The sequence below is a fragment of the Centroberyx gerrardi genome, chromosome 12, assembly GCF_048128805.1.
Source record: "Centroberyx gerrardi isolate f3 chromosome 12, fCenGer3.hap1.cur.20231027, whole genome shotgun sequence".
In the NCBI taxonomy this organism is placed as follows: Eukaryota; Metazoa; Chordata; class Actinopteri; order Beryciformes; family Berycidae; genus Centroberyx; species Centroberyx gerrardi.
This window is the reverse complement of record NC_136008.1, coordinates 12,180,413-12,204,363: the sequence shown is the minus strand read 5'-3', so window position 1 is coordinate 12,204,363 and position 23,951 is coordinate 12,180,413. Positions and strand designations below refer to the sequence as shown.

Here is a 23,951-nt window from a genome sequence, read left to right as displayed (position 1 = left end):
CTCCTGAGTGTCTCTCTTGGAGCTGCGATTGGTCGATATGGAGCAGCCGGGTGTGTCTGCATAACACACACAGCCAGGTAAGGGCTGTGATTATACAAGGAAAAGTGGGGGGAGGGGAGAGTGAGAGAAGGAGAGAAGTTTCAGAGCGCACAAACACATACACACACAAGCACAGAGAAACATGCACTCATAGCTGCAGAGAGCTAACAGAGCCTTTACTGGGGCCTATAAAAACTTCCCTAACATTCCCTTGAGAAGTAATAAATATGGGAAAGAAAGGGAAATAAATGTTCCTTATGATAAAAAAAAACCCAAGATGAAGCAATCACAGAGAAGGAAACAAAGGGAGGGGCATTACATGGGTGATCTTAACTGTCAGTAAAAATTGTGATTCATTTGTATTAACACAGATGTTTTCACTTTCTAAAGTCTGCATTGTGTTGATCAAGAATACTGATGTGACCTGAGATATAAGATAATATGGGAGTAATGATTCTCTATAGATTAGCTGCCACAGTATGGCCCTCATACCCCTAATGTTAGGGGGTTTGATTCCTGTTGAGGTTAAGGAACTAACAGTAATGGCAGGCTAGGTTTGAGTAAAAATATATGCACTAATGATACTGTAAATTAAGCACTATTCCCATGAAATTTTCATGCGCTTTGGACTTGCTTTTCCCCATGAGCAGGAGTAAAGTTTTGAATAGGAACAAAATTATGTAAAGTACTGTCAGATACTATAAGTAAGTGATCCTTATTGGGCTGAATAAAACCACAGGGATATAATAGACACATAGACTAATTGTTTACCATCTTTAATCTCGTCATTTAAATTAGCTCTATTGAGACTATGCAAATTTCTGCATGAATGGGGCATTCTCTAAGGCAAATCAGCCTGATCAAACCCTCAATAGCTTAATGGTTGACTGATAATCAGATTCATAGTGATAAACTGAAAGGGTGATAGGCTTTGAAAGTGAAACATTGTGTAGAACAAAAGCTTTGTGTAGCTTTGTGTTGTTACTGATGCACTTGAAACTGGCCATTTTATACTCTCATTCTGGAGGCATTAAGCTACAATATGAGACACAGAATGGATGTAACCTCTGAAAATGTAATGCACACAGACAACACAAAGCATCATAAAACAGTTTTTGTCCCATAGTTTAACACCCACAATCCCTTACTTATATTTAGAGATGATAAATGAATTTTAGCACAGTATACAATGTCCTATAGACCAGATGTTTCCAAGCCAATTCATGTAATGAATCCACAAAACATATGAATTAGGCCAACAACACACGATTTTGTCAGGGACCCACCAGGATTTTTGTTGTTTGATAAGATTTAATACAGAATTTAATTTCTGTCTATTCTGTAAGTGAGGGGATACCAATGGGAATGGTGAAGCCTTACAATCAGAATAGTCACTTTTATATCATATCCTAACCTTGAGTGAATTAAATCATAGTGAAATTAAATCATAATTCATTTTGACTTTGGGAACGACTGCTAAATCCTGCTGTGTAAACCGCATAGATTTTTGTCATTTTATCACAGGCCCATGATTTTCTGTCATGCGTCCTCTATGTTTTCTGTCCAAATGTCAGCTACTTCGAGAGGCAATGAGAAAAATGAAGACATTTGACGTGTCTCGCTACTGTCTCGTGTTTGCTCTCGCCAAGTCTTCAGCCAAGATTCAACTGGAAATCTCCAGTCAGCTGACGAGGGTGTGAAGGGCTTCAAGTTCCGCTCATTGGCTGCGCTTCATTTCGACAGTCACATGCGCGTGTGTGTTTAGTTTCACTTCCGCACTCCGTAACTACCTAATGTAGCTTGCTAACGTCTTGATGAAAAGCGGGGTTCTTACACAGGGCAGCGTAACTTGTAGCAAACAACATTCATTTGAAACTCACAGCCACATGCAATTGTACTGTTTTATTTGCATGGCCAAATAGGGGGCACATTGTCGCGTGTGCTACCATCAGTACAGTCCGTAAAGACAGAGGGGAAGCTAGCGTTCGGCGGGTTCGCAACATCATCAGTTGGCTACATTTTGAAACAACTTCGAATTTGCATGTTACATTGTAACTAACTAAAAAGCTGTTTTTTCTCGTTCCCGCTGGAAGAACTCATGAAGGTAGGTCCACAAAGCAACTCAGCCAAGGGTTTAACATTATTCAAGCTTTCACAGAGTGTGGTAGGCTGATACTGTCTGCTTTTGCAGATAATGCGTTTGCACAGGGAACTTAGCTCAACCGTGATATTGCCTCATGCGGAGAGGAATTCATGTCAGTAATCATTCATTTGGCGCTTCTTGTATGCACATATATTCAGTGATGGCTCAAAATGTGTCGTTTCACAACTTTATTTCCTGCTTTCATGTTTTGCAAACATCACTTTTTTTTCTGTTTAAAGTTATGACGTCTTTGTATTGTACTTCCTAGTTATGGACTTGTAGTTCAGGAAGTTATTGCATGCGCCTGCTGCCTGTAGTCAACACGAGATATACAATTTGACCTTTCAATTTTTAATTAATTGTGGGTAAATTGATGGGTGATTAGTTCAAGGTGTTAATAGGCTATATATAATAGATCGACTTGAATTTATCAGAGTTAGTGGATTTGCTCTTTTAGTGGCATTAATAATTTATTGTGTCTGTTCATTATTTTCCCATACATTTGTGCCAGGTGTTAAACAGACCCACGGGAGTGGCCTTCCTGCTGTGGACCCTGGCTGTTGAGCTGGTCCTGTGTGGGAGTGGGGCACTCGTCAGCAACAACACCAAGAACTGTAAACTGTTCTCTGAGTCCGTGTCAGAGCGGAAAGTCCTCAGTCGGCTAGAGCCACTTACCAATAATAAGTAAGAAGTGACTCAGTGTACTGGCCTATGTAATGTCATAAAAGTTGCAGTAAGCAGATTGCATACCTGACAATAAAAGGATTCATAGAAATCACTCTTGAAACTCTTGATAATGCAGAAGAAGAAGCACTTATGGAATATGTAAACTATTTCTGACAGCAGTATTTTGCTTGATTGCCTTTTGTCATTCAGTATTTGTCTTTTACACCAATCTCATGTCTGTGTGACTTAAATATTATTGTTTCTTTGTTGGGATTTGTTCTCATGTTGACAGCTTCACTGTACAGACAAAGAATGGAGATGAGAGCTACACATACGTGTTCAAGTTATGTGGGGATGCAGGGGGCATCCAAGGAGCTGGGGTCATTCAGTTGGACAAGTCACAGAAGCCAACAATAGTTGGCAGGTATAATTCAACACAGGCCATCGGTGGAAGTAAGTATCTGCAAACTGAAACAATTATAGACTACAGTATCCTGATATAGTTCTGATCTGATGTCCTCTAAAGGACATAAGAAGGTGGGGGAATTCTAACCAGCTGAACTTTGGGATAATGGGTTGCATAGTTAAGCTATGTTTTCAAATAATATATGTCCCTAAGAAGCCCATAGCTTGAGAATTGTTTACTGTTCATTCTTAAATTAATTCTGAACATAGGTCTAGCTTTCTTTAGATCTGTACCTCTGTGTCTCTTCTGACACTTTCCTGCCCCTACAGGTGACTGGGTGATGCTGATGTACAGAAACGGAGACAGCTATGATGCACATTGCTCCAAGGAAACAAGGAAAGCCATTGTGATGATCTACTGCAACAGGAAGACGGACATGGTAAAAGAGTTTACAGAGATTGGGTGGTTGTTAGATCACCAAATTTTGGAAAAGAAATGGTGACTGATGCTTCCCTGCTGTGAGGTATAAACTTGCACCCTCCTGCTTTTCTTAGTTTGTGTTACCTAGTGCTTGTCTTTGTCTCTCCCCATCTCTTTCTATCCCCTCAGAGCCAGCTGGAGGTGATTCTGGAGGACAGGGAGAGAGATCAGGAGTGTTTCTACCTGTTTGAGCTGGACTCCAGTGCAGTGTGTCCAGCTCTTCCTCCCCAGCAGCTCAGCACTGGCTCCATAATACTCATAATGTGAGTAAAAACAGTCTGTAATGACACAAAAACTCCTAATGTTGTAGCATAAATCATTATAAGTGATGGGTGATGATGACCCCTCTCTTATTTCAGTGGCGTTTGTCTCCTGGCTGTGTACCTCATCGGAGGATTCCTCTACCAGCGATTGGTTGTTGGAGCCAAAGGGATGGAGCAGTTCCCAAACTATGCTTTCTGGGTGGAGGTTGGCAATCTGACAGCGGTAAGGCTGGTTCAATTAGAGCAACAGTGGTTTGATTGATGGTTTCAGTAAATGATCAAGCCCATGTGATGTGATTATTATTATTTTTTTCACAATATCCTTCTTCCCCTCCATCTGTTTGTCACAGGATGGGTGTGACTTTGTGTGCCGGTCACGCAGTCGAGAGGAAGCACCGACTTACAGGGGTGTGGCCACAGAGCCCTTGGAGGATGAGCCAGAAGAGAGAGATGACCACTTACTACCTATGTGACCTGGATATGTCAGACGTGGGAGAGAAATTTCCACTGTGTGATGCCGTTTACCATTTCAGAGGTTAGATGAAGTTGCTGCTAGACACAGGTCTGTGGTCAGTTTTCCCCCACTGGTTTAGGTCAGGACATGTTGACACTATATGTATCCTAGACTTGTGCCTAAGGGCAACTTCAATTTGACCTGTTTGTCACAGAAGAGGGCAAGTTACACGGAGGGCTAAAAGACCTGTGACCTCTCTTACCCCAAGCACTTCATTCAGCTATTTGATTTCAAACAAATGGATGATTCATCAGAGGTTACAAAGTGACAACAAAGAGTGACTTTTCTTCTGTCAAAATCTGGCACAAAAGGGAGAAGATGAGAAGTTGGGTTTCCACATGATGTAAAATCAGTGACTTAGTGCTCCTCATTTTCTGCTTAGCTGATGATTGTTAACATTGTTACAATTGTTAAGTTTATTCAAACTTCACCAAGGTGAAAGCCGTTCTTCCTTGGGTCCTGCTGGTTGTGCACTGACAGTTCTGGGCTACATGATATGTGAGCACCTTTGCTTGTGTAATATGGCTTTAATCAGGGTATGGCTTGTTATGAAAGTGTGATAATTAAGTAACTGTGAATGTGTGTTCCAGTTAATACATTTAATTGTAGGTAAAATAATGATGTGACTTTACTTACAGCCTTATTACACAAATAGAAATCACTGCTGAAGGTATAGCTTGACATTTGTATATTTAGTTGGCTGTTTTTCTTTCTTTTTCTTTCTCTTTCTCTCACATTATGGGGAAAATGTTTCTACATTTGTTCTAATGTTTCCCTAAAATTATTAGTATTGTTAGCCTTCCTTATTGAAACCTACTTGAACTAGCTGCATGGTTGTGGCTAATGTTACCCCTTCATTTTAATTAGGTCAACAACACAACTGAAGTATAGATTTTGAAACATTTTCCCCCACTGTGGCAAGTGTCTGAAGAAAAACAACCAACTAAAATGCAAAATCTCATTGTATCCCTTTAAATCACTAATTTCTGCTGCTTCTGATGTTACTGCATAGTGATGGCCATTGAGAGGAAATATATATATGAAGTCTGATGTTCATAATTTATGAATGATTTCAGGTGTTGATGAACAGTGCACACGCATATATGTAGGCCTACTGTATGCACTTGTATTTTCATAAAATAAATGCACAAACATAGCAAATCACTGATAGGTAACAAACAATTTAATAATGAAAATGATAATGGGTAAACCCACATGATAATACCGACCCAAACAACAGATGCACTGCTAGGCACACACATCAACCTTGTGCTGCTTAGAGTAGGATGTAGAGTAGGGTGCAGGTGCAGACTTTGACCAAATGCAGACTACTTCTCGCCCGATACATTGCTTCTTCAGGAATGTAGAGTGGTGTAGGAGGCCTGTACATTTCTATACACCTCCTTGGTTGATCACTACCTTGGTCGTGAAAATGTTATGGCACTGAGGAAACCTATGAGTTTTCTAATATGTTGTGGATAATTCTAAAATTATTAATGCTGCTTTATTAGGACTAAAGCAGGCTTTTTGAACTTGAGATGGTGAAATGTTAGTGGTGAAAATTACTATATTACACACTGTTAATGTGGACAATTACTTTTACTTTTGGTTTGTTTGTATCCTTTGCTTCTTTGTGGTGTATATATATATTTCTTTTTTAAATGTTGACATTTATATGCTTAGGTCAACCAATGTCACACGATGCACCTCTTGGATCCAGATCTGGTGGATAATAATGGTTATAGCTACCATAGAAGCAATGAATGGAGCCACCTTTGGATTGAATGGGTATATTTGATTTGATAGCCTGTTTGGCTTAAGGACTTTTTCAAGTCAACAACTTCTTTTTGTTTTTTCTTTTCTGGCTTTTGCATTAAAAAAAGAAAATTTGAAATTGTAGTTAATGCATTTTTGGAGTGCTGAACAGTGTGAGTGTGTGTGTGTGAGAGTGTGAGAGAGAGAAAGAGAACGTAGGCCAACTCTCCTCACTTCCTTTTCTCTCTCTGCCCTTTCTCTTCTTTTTTAAAAAGATACTCTTGATTTTGCTGGGGACACACACTAAACTCTAAGGAACCCCGGATTCCACTTTGACAACCACTACACTGCAATATCATATCCATCTTGTCAAGTCATTTAGTGTGGTATTGAGTCTCAAAATGTTATTTTTTCTTTAAACAAGTGGAAGCATCTGCAGTGGGGTGAGATAACTGTCTGCACTTGATCCCACGCTGCAAATGAACTTTAAAGAATTTCCTCGGTGACATTATCTTGATATGGAAGTGGTGTGACCCGCGCGCCTTATTTCAAGACATTGTAACTTCCAGAAAAAGTATTATGAAATCACTGGGAAAGTGGAAGTGTGGTAGTGGTTGTGAGTGGTGACTTCTTATCTGGACTGTTACAGAGGCGGAGCATAGGGGGGGCGGGGGGGAAATGTTCCAAGCAAACAAGAGCAGCCTACCGTAAAAGCCGGAGGCTGCGTGTAGGAGGGAGCTGAGAGCAGATTTCTCAAAGATACAGGTAACAACTATTTATATCTTTTCATAATTTCGATTTTAACAATAGACTAAATGTATCGGCTTCTAAACGTGTAAACGTGTCTTGGTCTCATTGATACCATTATTGGATTACACCCGCATCTATAATGCATAAATCTCGTTTCTACCAGGCAGGGTTTAGCTCAACTTCCCTGTGGCACGTCTAGCTCAAAGCCACAGAACCGGATTGTGTTTATAACTCACTTAATCAACCGCTTTCTCTTTTAATATGGGAGTGAATGGCCGTCAAACTCCAGTGGGAATTCTGCCATGGTAATGTTGTCCTAATATAAGTAGCCTACCTCGCAGAAAATGATATTTACGGATCTCAGGCGCGTCTAATAAAATACCAATACAACGCTCACTCCCGCTTGCCCCTCCTACTTCTTCGTGTTTAATGGAGAATCGTAAACCAGGGAATATAGGTGCATACCGCCACCTAGTGCCGGAGCGTGTAGTATCATCGTTATACATATCTATTATATTGCCATCTCATATTCTGTGTTAACTTGTCTCCTGAAGAAAACTTCTTGTCCCACTGCTTGTCACATTTCTCCAATAGCCCTATAAGGTGACACTCCCTTTTAATATTGCCTACCCTCTCACTAAATCTTTTCCTCTCAATAGTGAATTTGCTTCATTATGTTATGCATTCTGCATCTTTATTACAATCCTCACCTTTATCAGATGCACTATTACCCACTGGAAATAAACTATTAATTAAAAATGTCCCTAAAATATAACATGTGTTTTTTTTTCTCAGATCAATGCTGTTAACTCTTTTCTTCAAAGCATTATAAAAGTTTCACCAAGATAATGGATCAATTAGGTTGGTAAATAAATACCTAATTACATTATTATTATTATTATTATTATTATTATTATTATTATGAATGTTGTCATTATATTGTTGTTGTTACATCTGGTGTAAAAATACATTTTTCTATTGTTTAACATCACAGATTGTTCAGGCTTTTAAGTCTTATTTTAAAACATTTAAGTGACTTGAGAAGTAATTTGTGTCTCACTTCAAATCAGTAATATATCAAAGGTGAAAAAGAAGGTCCCATCAAGCCTGGTCTCTTAATTCATTTATCTGTGTTTTGGGCCGCAGGTGGCGTTCAGATGGCAGACTCTGTGATCACTGCTGAAAGTGGCTCCTGTAATGTCATACCACAGCTCAGCAACTGCAATATAGGAGGATCTGTTAGCATTAACGTCGCCATGCAGTCTCATGGTGGAAGTGAGTGCTTCATCCATTTCCTGAATACACAAGCAGAATATCACATGTGCATAACACTAAATATCGAGGAGCCTGGTTGTGAAGCAAAGGCTTAAATGCATGCTACCCAAGACTTCTCATGTAAAGAATGTTGAAAAACCTGATGTCCCTCTTTTGTTGTGCTAATAGATGACACCTTGCAGATGTCAGGGAGAAGTGCAGCACACCAAGGGTAAGTTTCTCTTTGTAAGGTGAAAGGGAATTGTGTCCCTTCAATCAATCAATCAATCAATAACCATTTGAGAGGCTTTTAGGGGGAAAAACAGTCCTCTCTGCATGTTTTGTATTTCGTAAGCTGTGTTTCAGCAGTCCAACCATTATTTAAATGTGTTTTTGTTTTATATAAACTGTAGTTCATTGTAAAATATAGTAGATTATATTTTTATTCCCTTTCTTTCAGTGACCATAGTGGCCCACAGGGTAAGTAGTGCTTTGTTAATTATAAACAAATAAAAGTCATACACTTAAGCACTAATCCTCTGAGACAACTGTATTCCTGTGTTTGATTCTTTTCACTCTTTTTCAGTGGATGCAATCCTGGAGCGAGTTAAAGGAATGCATAAAGCCAATCTGCAAGAAAAAGTTGAGCACATTTTGGAAGGCACTACAGGGAATGAAGCCTTTTTAAATGAGGTTTACACAGAAGTGAGCATCACTGGGGAGAAAAGCCAGTCGAGTGCAGAGCATGAAATGTGGCAAATTAATTCTGCATTCACAACAAGCAGTGCAGATGATGCAGCTGTTGACCACAACAACATCTTTAAACCTTTAGAAGGTACACGGAAGACAATAAAAACTGTGCTGACCAAGGGAATTGCTGGAATTGGAAAAACTGTGTTAGTGCAGAAGTTCATTCTGGATTGGGCAGAAGGGAAAGCAAATCAGGATATAGATTTCATTTTTCTGCTTCCCCTGCGTGAGCTGAATTTGACTCTCAGTGACCAATTTAGTCTATTTGAACTCTTGAAAGAATTCCACACTGAACTTACAGACCTTGAGGATGCCAAAGTCTTGTCTGCTTGCAAAACTCTCTTCATCCTCGATGGACTTGATGAATGTCGACTTCCACTGGATTTCCATCAAAACAAGAGATTGTCTGATGTAACAAAACCAACATCAGTTGACATTTTGCTCACGAATCTCATCAAGGGGAATCTGCTTCCCTCTGCTCGTCTCTGGATAACATCTCGACCAGCAGCTACAAATCAGATTCCCTCCAAGTACATCAGCCAAACAACAGAGGTTCAAGGCTTCAAAGATGCACAGAAAGAGCAGTACTTCAGGAAAAAGTTCAGTGATGACAGCACAGTCTGCAGGATTATGTCATATATCAAGCCATCTCGAAGCTTATACACAATGTGCCAGATACCAATCTTTTGTTGGATTTACGCCATGGTCCTTGGGCAAATGCTGTGCAAAGGTGAAAGCGGACCAATACCTAAAACTCTTACCGAGATGTACACACACTTCTTGCTGATCCAGACCAGTCTGAAAAATGAGAAGTACAATGGCAGAAATGAGACTGATCCACAGAAACTCTTGCAGTCAGACAAAGACATTCTCCTGAAATTAGGAAAGCTTGCATTTGAAAATCTTGTTGAAAAAAAATTCATGTTTTCAGAGGAGGACCTGAGTAAAGTTGGCATTGATGTTAATGAAGCTGCAATACACACCGGAGTGTTCACTGAGATTGTAAGAAAAGAGGCTGTGTTTTATCAAAGGACGGTGTACCTGTTTATTCATCTCAGTGTTCAAGAGTTTCTTGCTGCCTTGTATGTGTTCCATGGATACACAGCTGGTAGCATTGATGAATATTTCCATTGTGTAAAGTCAAGTGATGATACAGCAAGATATCCGCAGATGCATGAGTTTCTGAAGGCTGCTGTGGATAAAGCATTAGAGAGTAACGACGGACATCTAGATATGTTTTTGCGGTTCATTCATGGTCTTTCATTGGAATCTGTCCAGATGCTCCTGCGAGGCGTACTGAAGCAAGTCCAAGTCAGCCCAGAGAGCATCGAGGAATCGAAACTGTACCTGAAGCAGATGCAAATGTTTGACATTTCCCCTGAGAGATGCATTAATCTTCTCCTGTGTTTGACTGAAATGAATGACTATTCAGTTCTCGATGACATCCAGGAGTACATGACGTTGGAGAATAAGGAGGAGAAACATCTTTCACCAGCCCATTGCTCAGCCATAGCATACATGCTTTTAGTGTCAGAGAAGGTATTGGATGAGTTTAACCTGAAAGAATATAAGACATCGTGGGAAGGGCGCAGGAGACTTCTTCCAATTGTGAGGTGCTGCAGGAAAGCACTGTGAGTGTCAACATTATCATTGCACAATTCTGATCGGTTTTAATAACTGTATTTCTAGTGTATATTTAACTGAATGCGAACCCATACTTTTGAGAATGCAACCCTGAATCTAGAAACATTAGTAAATCATAATGCGTTTTGTTTTTTCTTGTTTTTGCAGACTTGATCACTGTAGACTGACTGGTCAGAGTTGTGAAAGTGTTGCTGCAGCTCTCCATGCCGAACATACCCACTTGAGAGAGCTAGACCTTAGCTACAATGACTTGACTGATGATGCTATTCAGCTTCTCAAGACCGGACTGATGAGCCCACACTGTAAATTGCAGACTTTAAGGTGAACATACACACATGCATACGTATTAGATGATTGAAATGTGTCAAAGAAATGAGCATACTATGACAGCACTATAACCACACTTAAGTTTGTATGAAACCACTGTAAATGTAGCGCTCACAAGCATTACAAAAACTGACAATTTCAATGTAACTTTATTTCTTTGTTAGGATGAATCAGTGCTACCTTACAGCGGCATGCTGTGAAGCATTGGCCTCTGTGCTGACACAAAGTTTTCACTCCTCACACCTAAGAGAGCTGGACCTAAGTGACAATGATTTGCAAGATGCAGGAGTGAAGCTGCTCTCAGCTGGAGTGGGAAACCCCCTCTGTAAACTGGAAACACTAAAGTCTGTATGATTTCTTTTAACATTTTTACTTACAAAGAAATGTTTTGATGATGTGCACTTGTATAAATTCTACCATAGCATCCAAATGGAATATGTCCAATTTCTCATTCTTTCATTCATTTCACACAGGCTCTCCTTCTGTGGAATTGCAATGGAAGGTAGTGTTTCTCTGGCATCTGCTCTCAAATCAAACCCAACTCATATGAGGGAGCTTGACCTGAGCTACAATCACCTGGGAGACACTGGAGTGAGTCAGCTCTCAAGCCGACTGCAAGATCCATTGTGTAGACTTGAAAGTCTAAAGTAAGTAAGATAAGATAAGATAAGATGGCACTTTATTAATCCCTTGGGGAAATTCAGCTGCCACAGCAGCAACTGGCAGAACAGCACCAAGGAAAATAAGTACAATAAGTACAATAAGATAATAAAAGAGAAGAGGTAATAAGATAAAAAAAATAGAGGTAATGTACATATTATAACAACTATAGAGACAGTGCAAAAATGCAAATAAATGCAAATAATAAATGCGTATTTGAATATATATATACATAATGAATGGTCAGAAGTTGAGTCATTAGTGCCGGTGACGGAAGGGGGGGGGGCTCTGAGGGGCTAGGTTCCAGGTCCAAGTCATTGTGCAGGGTGTGTGTGTGTGATTCAAATGTCTCTATCTTTCTTTGTCTCTATCTTACATATAGGCTGAATGAAGTATAGAATGGGATGTACTTTCTTTAATATAGTACTGTAGGTATATACAAAATACAATATACAGTACAGTATGTGTACTTTTTGTGCACATATGTTCACCCTGGTGAGGACTTTTGAGTATTTATTAGATTGCAAATAACCAATTCAATTCACTCATTCAGTCATTACCTGAGAGAAAATGATGAATTAGCATACTGTGGGGCATTAACAAGCAATCATTTAAAACTCTTTGTCTGTCCAACAGCGTGGAGCATGGAGCAGAGTGCTGGTTAAAAAGTGGACTGAAAAAATGTGAGATGACTCTTAACATATTTATCAAAGAAATGTTATTGGATTTACCTCAACGGTCATTAAAACTGTGTCTCCCCCCTCTCTCTCTGACAGATGCCTGCCAACTCACTCTGGACCCAGATACTGCATATGAGACACTTAGTTTGTCGAATGGAGTGATATTTCCGTTTTGGTTTGGAGAACCAGAATGGCCATACTCAGAAAATCCTGAACAATTCGACTCACATTCGCAAGTGCTGTGTAAAGAAGGCCTAACAGGGCGCTGCTACTGGGAGGTCGATCTTAGTCGTGGGCAGGCTATTGTGGGAGTTGCATATAAAGGGATTAGCAGGAAAGGGAAAGGTAATGAATGTAAGCTTGGACATAATGATAAATCATGGTGTGTGAGCTTCTCCGCCTTCTCCTATGTTACAAGTGGTATTACTGCCTGGCACAATGATGTGAGAATTGATGTGTTTGTCAAACGCAGCTTCTACCATGGCAGAGTAGGAGTGTTCCTGGACTGGGAGGAGGGAACTCTGTCCTACTACTGGATAACCTCAGGAACACTGATCCACTTGTACACGTTCCACGCAAAATTCACTGAGCCCTTATACCCAGCATTTCGGGTTTGGGGTAAATCAATGATAGAGCTAGTGGACAGTGATACAGCCAGGAATCCAGTGTCCAGGACGGACTAAATTTCTGACAAATTGCTCCTTCGGTATGAGCAGTGCTTTTCTTGGTTGTGTGTCCCCCACTAGTTTGATACACACGCCCTCTTGCAGTACAGGCCTACTGACATTTTTAAAGACACTCTGTTCTACAAAGATTTTTTATATGTTTATATAATATTGAATAAGCAATGTATGTTTTTATTTACTTTTTGACACCATGCTTGAATACCTCCACTCAAATCTCCAACTGTGTATGCAATCTGTAAAATACTGTGTATCAATTACAGTCAAATACTGTTGCCAAATATGTCATACAAGTGTTACATACCTGCTGTTCTGGTCACCTATTTATGACCTATCTATTGTAAGTTCATATACTGTATGTGTAGATTTTAAGTACGAGTGACTTTGATTTATTGTGAAGACCAGAGATGTGTTTTGTACATCGAGTCTAGGTGCTGGACAGCGTGAATCAGTAGAAAATTGTTGAAACCTGCACACTGTAGCGGCCTTTTCACTGATTATTGTGACAAAAAACACAACATTTAAGACAACAAGATAGATCTTCTTCAGGTAAACCAGGGTTACACATCCATTGTTGATTGATAGGTTGTCTATTTGATTTTGTTGCAAAAAAAAATGTTGAACAGCCAGCTAGTGTGGCCATTTAAACAAATTTCTACTGTTTTGATTTATGGTCTAGAAGTCAGTATATTGTATGCCTTACATATTTGATATGCTTTACAATATACTGTACATTTACTGTTACAATTGTCTTTTATCTTTTGTAAAATGTTGTTCCAGTATCAGAGACAGTTTCTATGCAAATATTCTCTTTTTTATGAAAATGTAATATAATCACCAACAAAGTCTTCCAAATGTTATAAAGAATATTTTGGTTACAATTGAAGTCTTGTGTCCTTTTGTGCTTAATCCTTAATTCCTGAAATTGACCAGACAGATTACTCGCCAAAATAGAAATAATCCCAAAACACCAATTTCTATAATTCTATCACAAGGTCACACACTGGCATGTTTAGATGCATTGCCCTGTCATTTTGATATACATACTCTTTTTTTATTATAATTTATTGTGTCATTGTTATATTTCAAAGTTGATTTACAATATTCCATAAGCAGTAATCATATTCCACATTCAATACATTCATATCTTTAGACACTTATTTTATATTCATTACCCCCCCCCCCCCCCAAGTTATTTAGCATGGAAAAAAAATTATATACATACTGTACATACTGCCCTCTACCCTGCTGAAAGTTCAAACCACATCTTTTCATTAATCTATTTTATAATAAGTGGGATGGGCTACATGTGTGGCACAACATGTGAAAAAAATATATACTCATCCATTCTTTCACTTATACACTTGTATTAGAAATGCATGTAAGTGCCATGCAACCTAATAAAGACACGTTATAAAGACACTGCTTCCTTTTGAAAGATGAGGTTGAGCAGAGCGAGGTATCGGGCCAGCACTTCCCCCTGGCAGAGGAGCCTCAGCTGCTCGATCTGTTCCTGGACTGAGGGGTCAGTCTGGACGTAGCTCCAGCCGAAGTCCCTGGGCGGGTTTCCTCCCTGGTGGTAGTGTCTCACCACCAGCACTGCTCTCCTCATCTGAGGGAACTTCTTCACCTCTGCCTCCCTGTTCAGAATGTACATGTAGGCCTGGACCTGAAAACTGAATTCATGTTTTTGGTCTATTTTTGCACTCTTCTGCTTTTTGGTAAATAGTTTTCCCACCATGTCCCCTGTTGTGCCTTTGCATTCGATTACAAGTCTCTCAATTTTACCTGACCGTTGCATGAACCTAGCCAAGAAGTCCAGCCTCCCGTTTAGGAAACCATATTCTACCTTGTTTCCCTTGCTGTAGGCTACAGTCTTCTTCGCCGCTCTCAACTCGTGGAAAAACTTGAGCATCTCCAACTCATCCCGGTTATTCTCAAAAAACTTCCCAAACGTCCCAGGACCAGGTAATCCTCCATTCTTCCAGAGTTCTGACTCATCACAATAGTCTATTCCCTCAATGGCAGACAGATTGACTCTAGTTCCTCCAGTCACTATGGGAGAATCGTCTCCAACCTCCACTTTACTCCTGCTCCTGGTCACTGCAGTGGAATACAACGCTGGTGTAGAGACGGCTGTAGTATCATCCATATACTTGTCCCGCAGTCTGAAACCCTGACTTGTCTTGGTCTTGTTCTTCCTCCATTGCTCTTCACGTTGTTCTTCCTTATCCTCTTTTTCAAAGAAGAGGAGTTTAGTGATTTGGAGGATCTGGCCATTCCTCTTCAAGTTCAAAAAGCGTTTCACCTCACGGCAGGGCAGACGAGGAATGGTTTTGAAGCATATGTGGAAGTTCTCCAGCTCTTGGAGGATTGCCTCGGCATCCTGGATGCAGCTCTTGGTATTCGCCAGTGCGATCACTTCCTGAGTAACAACCCCTTCAGGGAGTTTGATGTTCAAACATTTCAGCAGTTGGAGGTAATCGTCCTGGGTCAGAGCAGTAATCACTTTCCCACCCACAGCGCTTTCCTCTTCTACTACAGCTCCTCTCTTCCTAACTCTCCTACCTCTGACATCTAAACTCCTACTACCTGTTTCCTTTGTCTTTTGTTTAACCTTTGCTCCTCCATCTCCCTGGCCTAGGAGATTCACTGTTTCACAAGTTATGTTTTTCTCTCCTTTGACAGTAATACCCGCCACACTTCTGCTTATAACGTCAGCCCCTCCATCTCCATGTACTGCTATTCTACCTCCTTCTCCTCCATTGTCCCTCTGTGCTTTGCCCCCCCTCAACCTAGATTCATTTTTTTCATTCTCTTGTTTCCCTTCTCTATTATCTCCCTGACCAGGAAATGTGTGGACTCTTGTCAGCCTGTCATGTATTCCTTTTCCCTTTATACGTTTTCCACTGTCATTGAGCTTCCCTTTAACACCAAAACTTCTCCGCCCCTCCCTCTCTTGCTCCTTCGTTCCTCTGTTTCCCATCACTCTTGCCCAACCACAGAAGTTATCATTCCATTCAAATGCCTGAAAAGCTTGATTGAGCTAAAATTGGTGTGCTTCCTGGTTGTCGGATGTGTCCATGAATTGCAAGAATGAAGTCAAAGTTGTCGGAGGGCTGATGATTTTAGTCTGTTGTTGAAGTGACTCACTCAAGCAGTCACAAGTTCACAAGTCACAAAAAACAAAGATCACTTTATTTCGCCATTTCCTTCTTTCACTTCTCTCTTCAGAATCAGAATCTGAGTTTGACAGAGTTTCATGTTAATTTCATGTTTATCTACTAATGGAAAAATGTTAAAGATTGAAGAACCTGAGCTATAGGCTACTCACATCTGGGCTTCGGTCAGTGTAGAGACAAGCAATACATTTGGTGGACCCTGGCTTCAGAAATTTTTCAGCGTCCTTTCAAATCTGTCTCTGTTAGTATCCACAAGTTGTGCTCACTTGAGCTGTATCATCGCAAACACCTCAAAGACTTCTGCTGTCCTCTGTTGGCGTTGTTATGGAGAACATACTGACTGGTCTATAACTATGCAGGCAACGCCTAATGTTACCTTGTTGATACCTGTTAGTCTATTTCCTGGAATTATGTGACACATTGTCTTATGTTTCATTTTCTCTGTGTGACTTTCTGTCTCCAGGTAGGCTATCTGTATGTCTGTCTGTCTCTCTCTCTCTCACACACACACACACACACATACACACACACAAATACTAGAGCATACCATCTCAGTGCGTAAAAAATGTGTGTAAAAATGACCAAATAACTGAACGAAAAATTACTTTTTCGTTCAGTTATGAAAAATCATGAAACATAACTGAATGAAAAATTACTTTTTCATTCAGTTATGTTTCATGAGTAGGCCTATACAGAAAACCCTGGAGCTTGGGTCTACTAACTTTACCATTATTATTGTCTCCATTGGCTCTAGCTTAGTGTAGGCATGTAACTATGGCTCAGGTAAAAAAGAAAAGCATAGGTTCTTAACGTTTTCCACTGAACTTTATTCGTCAAGTATGGTGAAGCTATTGTCACCGGAAAGGGAATTGTAAGGGGCGGGGTTTCACAGGAGCCAAAAAAAAAAAACAACCCAAAGGGTTTGCCGTTGTTGTAGTTTCAGCTGAGATTGAGGAGCGCAACAACATTGGTTTACATTGACAAAAGGGGCAAACATCTCAAGGAGAGGTAAACATATAAGCACGTCAGGTAGCCAGCAAACGCTAACTTTTAGCAAAGGTAGACAGTTAGCTGTTAGCTAGCTGCTACTGTTACCTTAAGTAGCTAGCTAGCTATGCTAGTTAGCTAAATAGCTTACGTTAAGTTAACGCTATATCTGCTAGCAAACGTTAGTGTTAGCATCACACTATAGCTCTTCTACCACTCTCACTGGATTTTGCTGTACTGAATATTATTCAGTCGTCTATTTTTACAACTGTAGTTACAAATGTTGAGAAGATGTTTAATGTTGAGTAAGTTACATTTTTGTTCAGTGTTAGCCATTTTCCTCAGTGTAGTTAGCCATAGCTGGCTAGCTTCTTGCTCACTTATGTTTTGTCCCTCCCTCCATGTTGCCCTTTCCCTCGCATTCATCTATCATGTTGACAGCTAGTCTACGAATGGAAATACCACAGCCTACTTGCTTGCCACGATTAACGAGTCCAGCTGTGACAGTGATTACATCTGCCAAGCTCACACTGGTCCAAGTAGACCTGTGAGACATGTGAACGCTGCTGAGTTGATGCTAATACTAGCGATAGCAATATTTTGTGTTTCGAAGGAAATTCTATTTCTAATTGATATTTGTAATGTTTGGAGCCAATCATAGGAAGTATGGTGAATTGCATGTCCAATATACATTCATATGAAGCTGTAGGTTTATACATATAGTACTTTGCAGTTTGGATAGCATGCAGTAGAGAACAAACTTTCAATCACACCTTTTATTGAGTGTCTCCTGTATTTTGAGCAGCAACCATGGATGCAGGTGAAGACCAAAACACAGGCTCCACGAATGGAAATGCTCAGACAAGTGGTAACTCCCGCCCACCCCAGATAGCCCACATGTCTCTATATGAGAGACAGGCTGTCCAGGTCAGTGTATGTGTGTGTCTGCGTTGGTGCGTGCATGACCTACAGCATAGGCTTATGTCTCAAATTTGAATTAATATTTGAGAGCAGTATACATCAAAAGCTTTTGCATTACTGCTTTGCCAATTTGTGTCTCTGTATGTGTGTTTGTTTAGGCCCTCCAGGCACTGCAAAGGCAGCCTAATGCAGCTCAATACTTCCAGCAGCTCATGCTGCAGCAGCAGATCAATAGTGCCCAACTCCACAACCTGGCCGCTGTGCAACAGGTAACCACAACAGGAAAATGCAGTGATCAGTTGGTACAAAAAATATTGCAAAGTAGAAGCAGCCCAGCCCACCCCTCTCATTTCTCTTTTTACACCAGGCCACACTTGCAGCTAGTCGCCAGTCCAACTCTCCCAATAACAGCGTGACCCAGGCCACCACCACTGTAAGGTTTTATGTTAATTATTGTCTGAAATGGTTGTCCAATTACTCTGTGTTGGATTGTGAATACATTTAGCAGCCTTGATCAAAATGTAAGATTTTCTGTTTCTCTCAGGTCAACCTAAGCACCACGTCTGGAGGAGGAACTATGACCAATCCCCGTCCCCTTGGTCCAGCCACGTCTGCAGCGACAACAGCTCTCAACCAGTCAGTATTGCTGGGTGGGAACTCGGCAGGACAGGGACAGATGTATCTTAGGGTGAGTTAACAGTTGTCGTGTACTGTTGGCATTTTAAATTAATAACACAACACGTGAGGAATCATTCACTGAAATATTTGCTTTTTACCAAGACTGCCCATCTTTCCTACTCTGACCCATATAGGTCAACCGCTCTCTCAGGGCTCCCCTCGCCTCTCAGCTCATCTTCATGCCTGGTGGTACAGCAACAGCTACCGTAGCGACAGTTGCTCAGCAACAGACCCAGCAGCAGCAGCAGCAGCAACAACAGCCACAGCAGCAGCAACAGCAAGAAGTAACTCCTAGCACTGCCACTGCTCAGTCAGACAGTGATCAGGTTTGAGGACCAATACTTACCTGTAATATGGAGTCTGAGCCATTTCCTTGTAGTCAGACTGTCATTTAAAGATGTTGATTGTTCTCAGAGACCTGTTTTTTGTGGGAAGACTATTCTCCATATGACTCCATTATTCACTTCCCCTGCTACTTTTCTCATATGCTTTTCACCCTAACTTTCTCCTCTTTATCTTCCAGGTACAGAACCTGGCCCTACACTGTGCCTCCACTCCTAGAGCAGTTGCTGTCAAGTCTGAGTTTCCAGAGAGGAAAGATGCTGCCAGCTTCCCTCTAGGTCAACAGCAGCAACAGCCTTTCCCCCAGACAGCTCAGCAGCAGCAAGTACAGCCACAACAGCAACAACAAATGGCCAAACAGATATCCAACTACACCCAGCAGTCCACCACCAACAGTATGACTGTAAAGACTGGAAACCAGGCTACCATGACTGTTACTCCTGCTGTCTCTGTAGCTCCTTCCTCCTCCTCCTCTCCAGCATTGCCTCTCTCCCAGCTCCTCCTTTCCCCCTCTGGACTCTGCCAGGCCAGAGCAGTAACCACAGTTACCCCTGCTGCCACTGTGACACACATCCTGGTGCCCACCTCAAATGTTCCTACCTCCACCCAGGGCTACCCCATTGGTTCAGTGGCCCCCAAAGCCAATGTCAACACCCAGACCCTAGTGGTGCAGCCCCTACAACAGGCCAACACTACTGCAGACAAAGGCCCTGTGCCTATCCAGCCCAAGACAGCTCAGGGACACCGCTTACCTGTCCAGCTGCCCCCTAGACACCCACCACCCATTCTCCCAGCCCCACCTAACAACAGCCAGGCCACCCCTGGGGGGCACCACCCTCCCCACATCCCTGTCCAACTGGTGGGAGCCAGACAGGGTGTTGCAGGAAATGCACAGGCTCTTGCCTTGGCCCAGACACGGGGCAGCACGGCCCAGGAAAATACAACTGGTGGGAATGTCAACACAGCCTCCAACAACAGTGCTATCACCATGGTAAGGTCAACCATTGAAACGGAAGGGTTTGGTTGGTGAGAGCAGACACTGCTTTGGTTAGGTATAAGAATTAGCATGAGCGTAGAAGGAGCTGTAACCTGTTCTGCTTCCCTTTTCTCATGCTATTAGACAAAGCCTATGGTTGGCTCCCTGAAGAGGAAGTCTGACTCTGATGCAACCAATGAGATGGTAGCAGAATCTTCAGACTGTGCACCAATGAGAGATTCTGCTCCTCCCTTATCCCCCGCCCCATCAAAGGACTCTGGTATGTCAGTTGTCGTCTCCAAATCATGTGCGTAAAACCATTAGTGGCAATACTAGCAAATTCTAGCCACGAGTTTGGGAATGTGGTTGAAAGCTTATTCTATTCCCCTTTTCACTCACTGTCCACCAGCTCCTTCTGCAGCAGCAGCCTTTTCATCGCCCCCCACGCTGTCCCTGCCTCTACCATTGTCAAGAGTGGGCCATGGGGACAAAGACAGAGCCCCTGTCCCCCAGGCAGTGGTCAAGCCTCAAGTCCTCACCCACCTCATAGAGGGATTTGTCATCCAGGAGGGAGCTGAACCTTTCCCTGTAAGTAGTAACATCCTGGTATGATATTATCATGCAGTTCACATTCAGTCAAAGCCTTAATTTGAGATGTGAAAGCTTGTCTAATCTTCAGGTTTGCTTTTGACTGACAGGTTGCTGGACTCCTCAAAGACAGAGATTTTGCCATGGTTGGTCGCACAGAGAATGGACCTGCAAGTAAGTGGTGGTATTTCATTTTTAAATCTTCAGATATAATACCTTAAAGATGACCAACAGAGTTTTCGGCCACTATTGGTGCTAGTGGACAAAGTGGGTCCCCGAACAACAACAGAAACACTTATGTGGTTTTCAAGCACACGCACAGGGATGTATTATGCCGTAGTATGCCAGGAACATGGAGGTGACGTAGTACACAATATTGTGTGGAGAGGGAGGGCTTTAGGGCCTCTTTGCTCAGTAACTATGTTGGTAGAAGAAAGAGACACAACTGACTTTGGGAGAGCAATGAAACAAAAACCTGATTGTACTGTTGAGTGGAGAAAACTCATGGATAAAAGGAGACACAAAAGGTTTAATACTGCAGAAGCTTTTGAATGGTTGAGAAAAATGAAATATTAGCTATGTTACTTGTGTTACAATCCTTTATTGAGCTGGAAATTCTAGTAAATGATGTGCCGATGAGTGAAGTAGCTGGTATGGTTACCTGGAATGCCTGCAACTTAGGCCGTCAATCAAACAAAGGGGCGGGAGCTTCCTCTCCAAGGCACTGCACTGACGTAGTCTTGTAAACATTCAAAATTAAGATTTTTCTGAACATCTTTGAATGTAATACATTTATTCAAGATAGTCATTGGGGACTAACAACATATTCTGTACGAGTGAAATTCTGAATGTAAACAAATCCATGTTGTTTAAATCTGTACATATGGTCACTATGTATTGAAATGTATAATGTGGTTTATGTTTCCTATTTCCTCCAGTGATGAAGTGTGAGTACTGCGAGAGCCTCGCTCCAGCCAGCCAGTTCAGAGGATCCAAGAGGTTCTGTTCCAAAACTTGTGCTAAGAGGTACAGTTCCCTTAGTAGTTCCCCTACAGTCCCCCTTCACCCCCCCTCCCCCTGGAAATGTAACCAGAGCTGAGGACAGATCTGGAACTGTTATCCCTCCGGTTGCCAAAAAATCCTTGCTCTACACCAGGGATAGGCAACCATGTGCTATTGAGTGCCAAGAGTATGCAAGTTTTCATTCCAAGTAAAGACTATGCCGGGTGATTTCACTCATTAGCACACCTTCAACCAGATAGAGGTGAACTAATCAGTAAAATCACCTTGTGTAGTGTTTGGTTGGAATGAAAACCTGCATACTGTTGGCACTCCATGGCGCACGGTTGCCAACTCCTGCTCTACACAATATCCTAAAGTACACTTAGGAGAACCAAACCAGGTTAGCTGTGGCTTTATGAGAATGGCGTACTTAAACTTGAATGCAATTATATATTCTGTTGCTTTATTGTGTATGTTTTCTTGAGTTCTTGGGCTTTAACTGTATGTATTGAAATATCCACCGTAGTATTGACTGTGCTCCTGGACCTACAGGTATAATGTAAGCTGCAGTCAACACTTCAGAACAAGCAGAGGGAGAGCTGGCGCAGGGCTGCCACCACCTTCAGCACCCACTGAGGGCATTGCTAGGCGCAGGGGCCCTCCTCGCAGGAGCAGTTCTGAGATCGCCTGTACTAAATTATCAGGCAGGCATCTACCTGTGAAGGTGAGATCTCTAATTCAAATATATTAACTGTCAACAGATGCAGCTTATTCTGAGGCTTTATCGTTATCTATTGTGTTCTGAATCTCCTCTCTTTGCCGATAGTGTCGCTCCGAATCTAGTCGCTCTGAGGACGCATCCAGCGACGGAGAAGAGGAAGAAGAGGACGATTCTCCTTCACTTTCCCCAAGCTCTTCCCTCTCCTGCCCAAGACCTACCCACAGCGCTCCTCAGTCTGACAGCTCAGCCCCTGGTAGCCTCCCGTTGGATGGGGCCAACTTTCTCCCAGCGACTCCTGCTCACTGGAGTGTGGAAGAAGTCTGCAGGTTTATCTCTTCACTTCAAGGTTGGTGGTCATTTATGAGATATCAGTTGAGCTCATTTTTGAGTTGTAAGCGCAGTCGTATCTCCCATTTTCCTCTGGGCTAATTATATCTCCATGTATTTCTGCTGTGTCCAGGCTGTGAGGAGCTGGCTGCCCAGTTCCTCTCCCAGGAAATAGATGGGCAGGCTCTGCTGCTACTGCGAGAGGATCACCTCATATCCACCATGAATATCAAGCTGGGTCCCGCTCTCAAGATCTGTGCCTCCATCAACAACCTGCGAGAGTGAGGCTGTCGACGCCTCAGAGCTAGAGGAAAGACACAAGGATCTTGTCCTCGTCGTTGACTTCTCATTGGAATCAATACGTAGGACCTGCTCCTCTATCAATAAGAAGCTAAGATTGAGACCAATGGGGACAGTGACAGTGGAGTTTATAATACAATGGTGCACCATCGATCTTCTGGAGAAATGGGGATGGACAATTTGCTTCGACTTTCTGGACATTGAATGTGCAAAAACATGTTATGTGTACTGTTAAGTGTGAGTGGTGAGTATGGAGGTCTAACAGTTTGTTTGAAGTATCCATGTCAGTAGAGAGAAATAGTGTTTGTCAGTTTGTCTGTCACTGTTAGTAGAGACATTATGTATGTATACTCTCGTGTGAAACTGCAAATCTGACAACCTGCGGGAATCGGTGCTAGTTCGGCTAGCTAGGACAGTTCATCTATGGGGTAAAAAAAGACATGTTGCCTTTTTGCTGTATTTCAAACGGTGCTTTAACTTTAGTGGTATGATTTGGAGTGTTACTACCAACAACAGTCCATTTCATTTCAAGTCTTTTTTTTTTTTTAAATAGCAAAATTTTTACCATAGAAGACAGTCAGTCCAGGCTCCAATCACATAGAGGAAAGGACACTCGGAAAGCCTGATGTTTTAGTTTTTTCATTTTACCAGTTATGAAATTTAGTTTTGTATCTTTTTCTTTTTGTACTACAATCAAAGTTATTTTTTCATGGATATGATGTAGTGAGTTTTAGTAGCTTTAATCGACTTAACTACCTGAAAATAGGTATTCCTCATGGTTTGCTCTTTCAAGGGCTGAGTGGAAGTGCTCTGTCTACCTGTATGCAGTACTACCAATAAACAATGCCTGTTACTGGACCTATGTCCTAAAGTGTATTGTTTCTTTTAATTTTTTTCCTTTTGTGGTATCCAC

The 23,951-nt window shown here is 41.6% G+C and overlaps 3 protein-coding genes across 6 annotated transcripts; all 3 read left to right on the top strand.

The window, feature by feature from the left end:
- Positions 1-1,809: 1,809 nt before the first annotated feature.
- On the top strand, positions 1,810-6,405 carry m6pr (mannose-6-phosphate receptor (cation dependent)). 2 transcript variants are annotated; one of them, XM_071909119.2, is made up of 7 exons: positions 1,810-2,143; positions 2,694-2,866; positions 3,141-3,301; positions 3,584-3,693; positions 3,864-3,997; positions 4,094-4,220; positions 4,348-6,405. In XM_071909119.2, exons 1-7 carry the CDS (start codon positions 2,138-2,140, stop codon positions 4,468-4,470), a joined length of 834 nt encoding a protein of 277 aa, XP_071765220.1. In that variant the 5' UTR covers positions 1,810-2,137; the 3' UTR covers positions 4,471-6,405. The 2 variants fall into 2 exon arrangements, with proteins under 2 accessions (XP_071765220.1, XP_078143056.1); XM_078286930.1 differs by lacking the exon at positions 2,694-2,866.
- A 565-nt stretch (positions 6,406-6,970) lies between these two features.
- On the top strand, positions 6,971-13,855 carry LOC139919367 (NLR family CARD domain-containing protein 3-like). 2 transcript variants are annotated; one of them, XM_071909107.2, is made up of 11 exons: positions 6,971-7,031; positions 7,812-7,877; positions 8,163-8,291; positions 8,460-8,502; positions 8,731-8,750; positions 8,857-10,651; positions 10,812-10,985; positions 11,156-11,335; positions 11,465-11,638; positions 12,288-12,334; positions 12,428-13,855. In XM_071909107.2, exons 2-11 carry the CDS (start codon positions 7,865-7,867, stop codon positions 13,012-13,014), a joined length of 3,162 nt encoding a protein of 1,053 aa, XP_071765208.2. In that variant the 5' UTR covers positions 6,971-7,031; positions 7,812-7,864; the 3' UTR covers positions 13,015-13,855. The 2 variants fall into 2 exon arrangements, with proteins under 2 accessions (XP_071765208.2, XP_071765200.2); XM_071909099.2 differs by having other exon boundaries at positions 12,288-13,855.
- A 3,556-nt stretch (positions 13,856-17,411) lies between these two features.
- On the top strand, positions 17,412-23,896 carry phc1 (polyhomeotic homolog 1). 2 transcript variants are annotated; one of them, XM_071908065.2, is made up of 14 exons: positions 17,412-17,488; positions 17,989-18,110; positions 18,263-18,373; positions 18,472-18,537; positions 18,649-18,792; positions 18,917-19,108; positions 19,306-20,115; positions 20,245-20,380; positions 20,510-20,688; positions 20,799-20,862; positions 21,627-21,714; positions 22,243-22,414; positions 22,517-22,757; positions 22,872-23,896. In XM_071908065.2, exons 1-14 carry the CDS (start codon positions 17,464-17,466, stop codon positions 23,021-23,023), a joined length of 2,502 nt encoding a protein of 833 aa, XP_071764166.2. In that variant the 5' UTR covers positions 17,412-17,463; the 3' UTR covers positions 23,024-23,896. The 2 variants fall into 2 exon arrangements, with proteins under 2 accessions (XP_071764166.2, XP_078143068.1); XM_078286942.1 differs by having other exon boundaries at positions 20,245-20,407.
- The last annotated feature ends 55 nt before the right edge of the window (positions 23,897-23,951 follow it).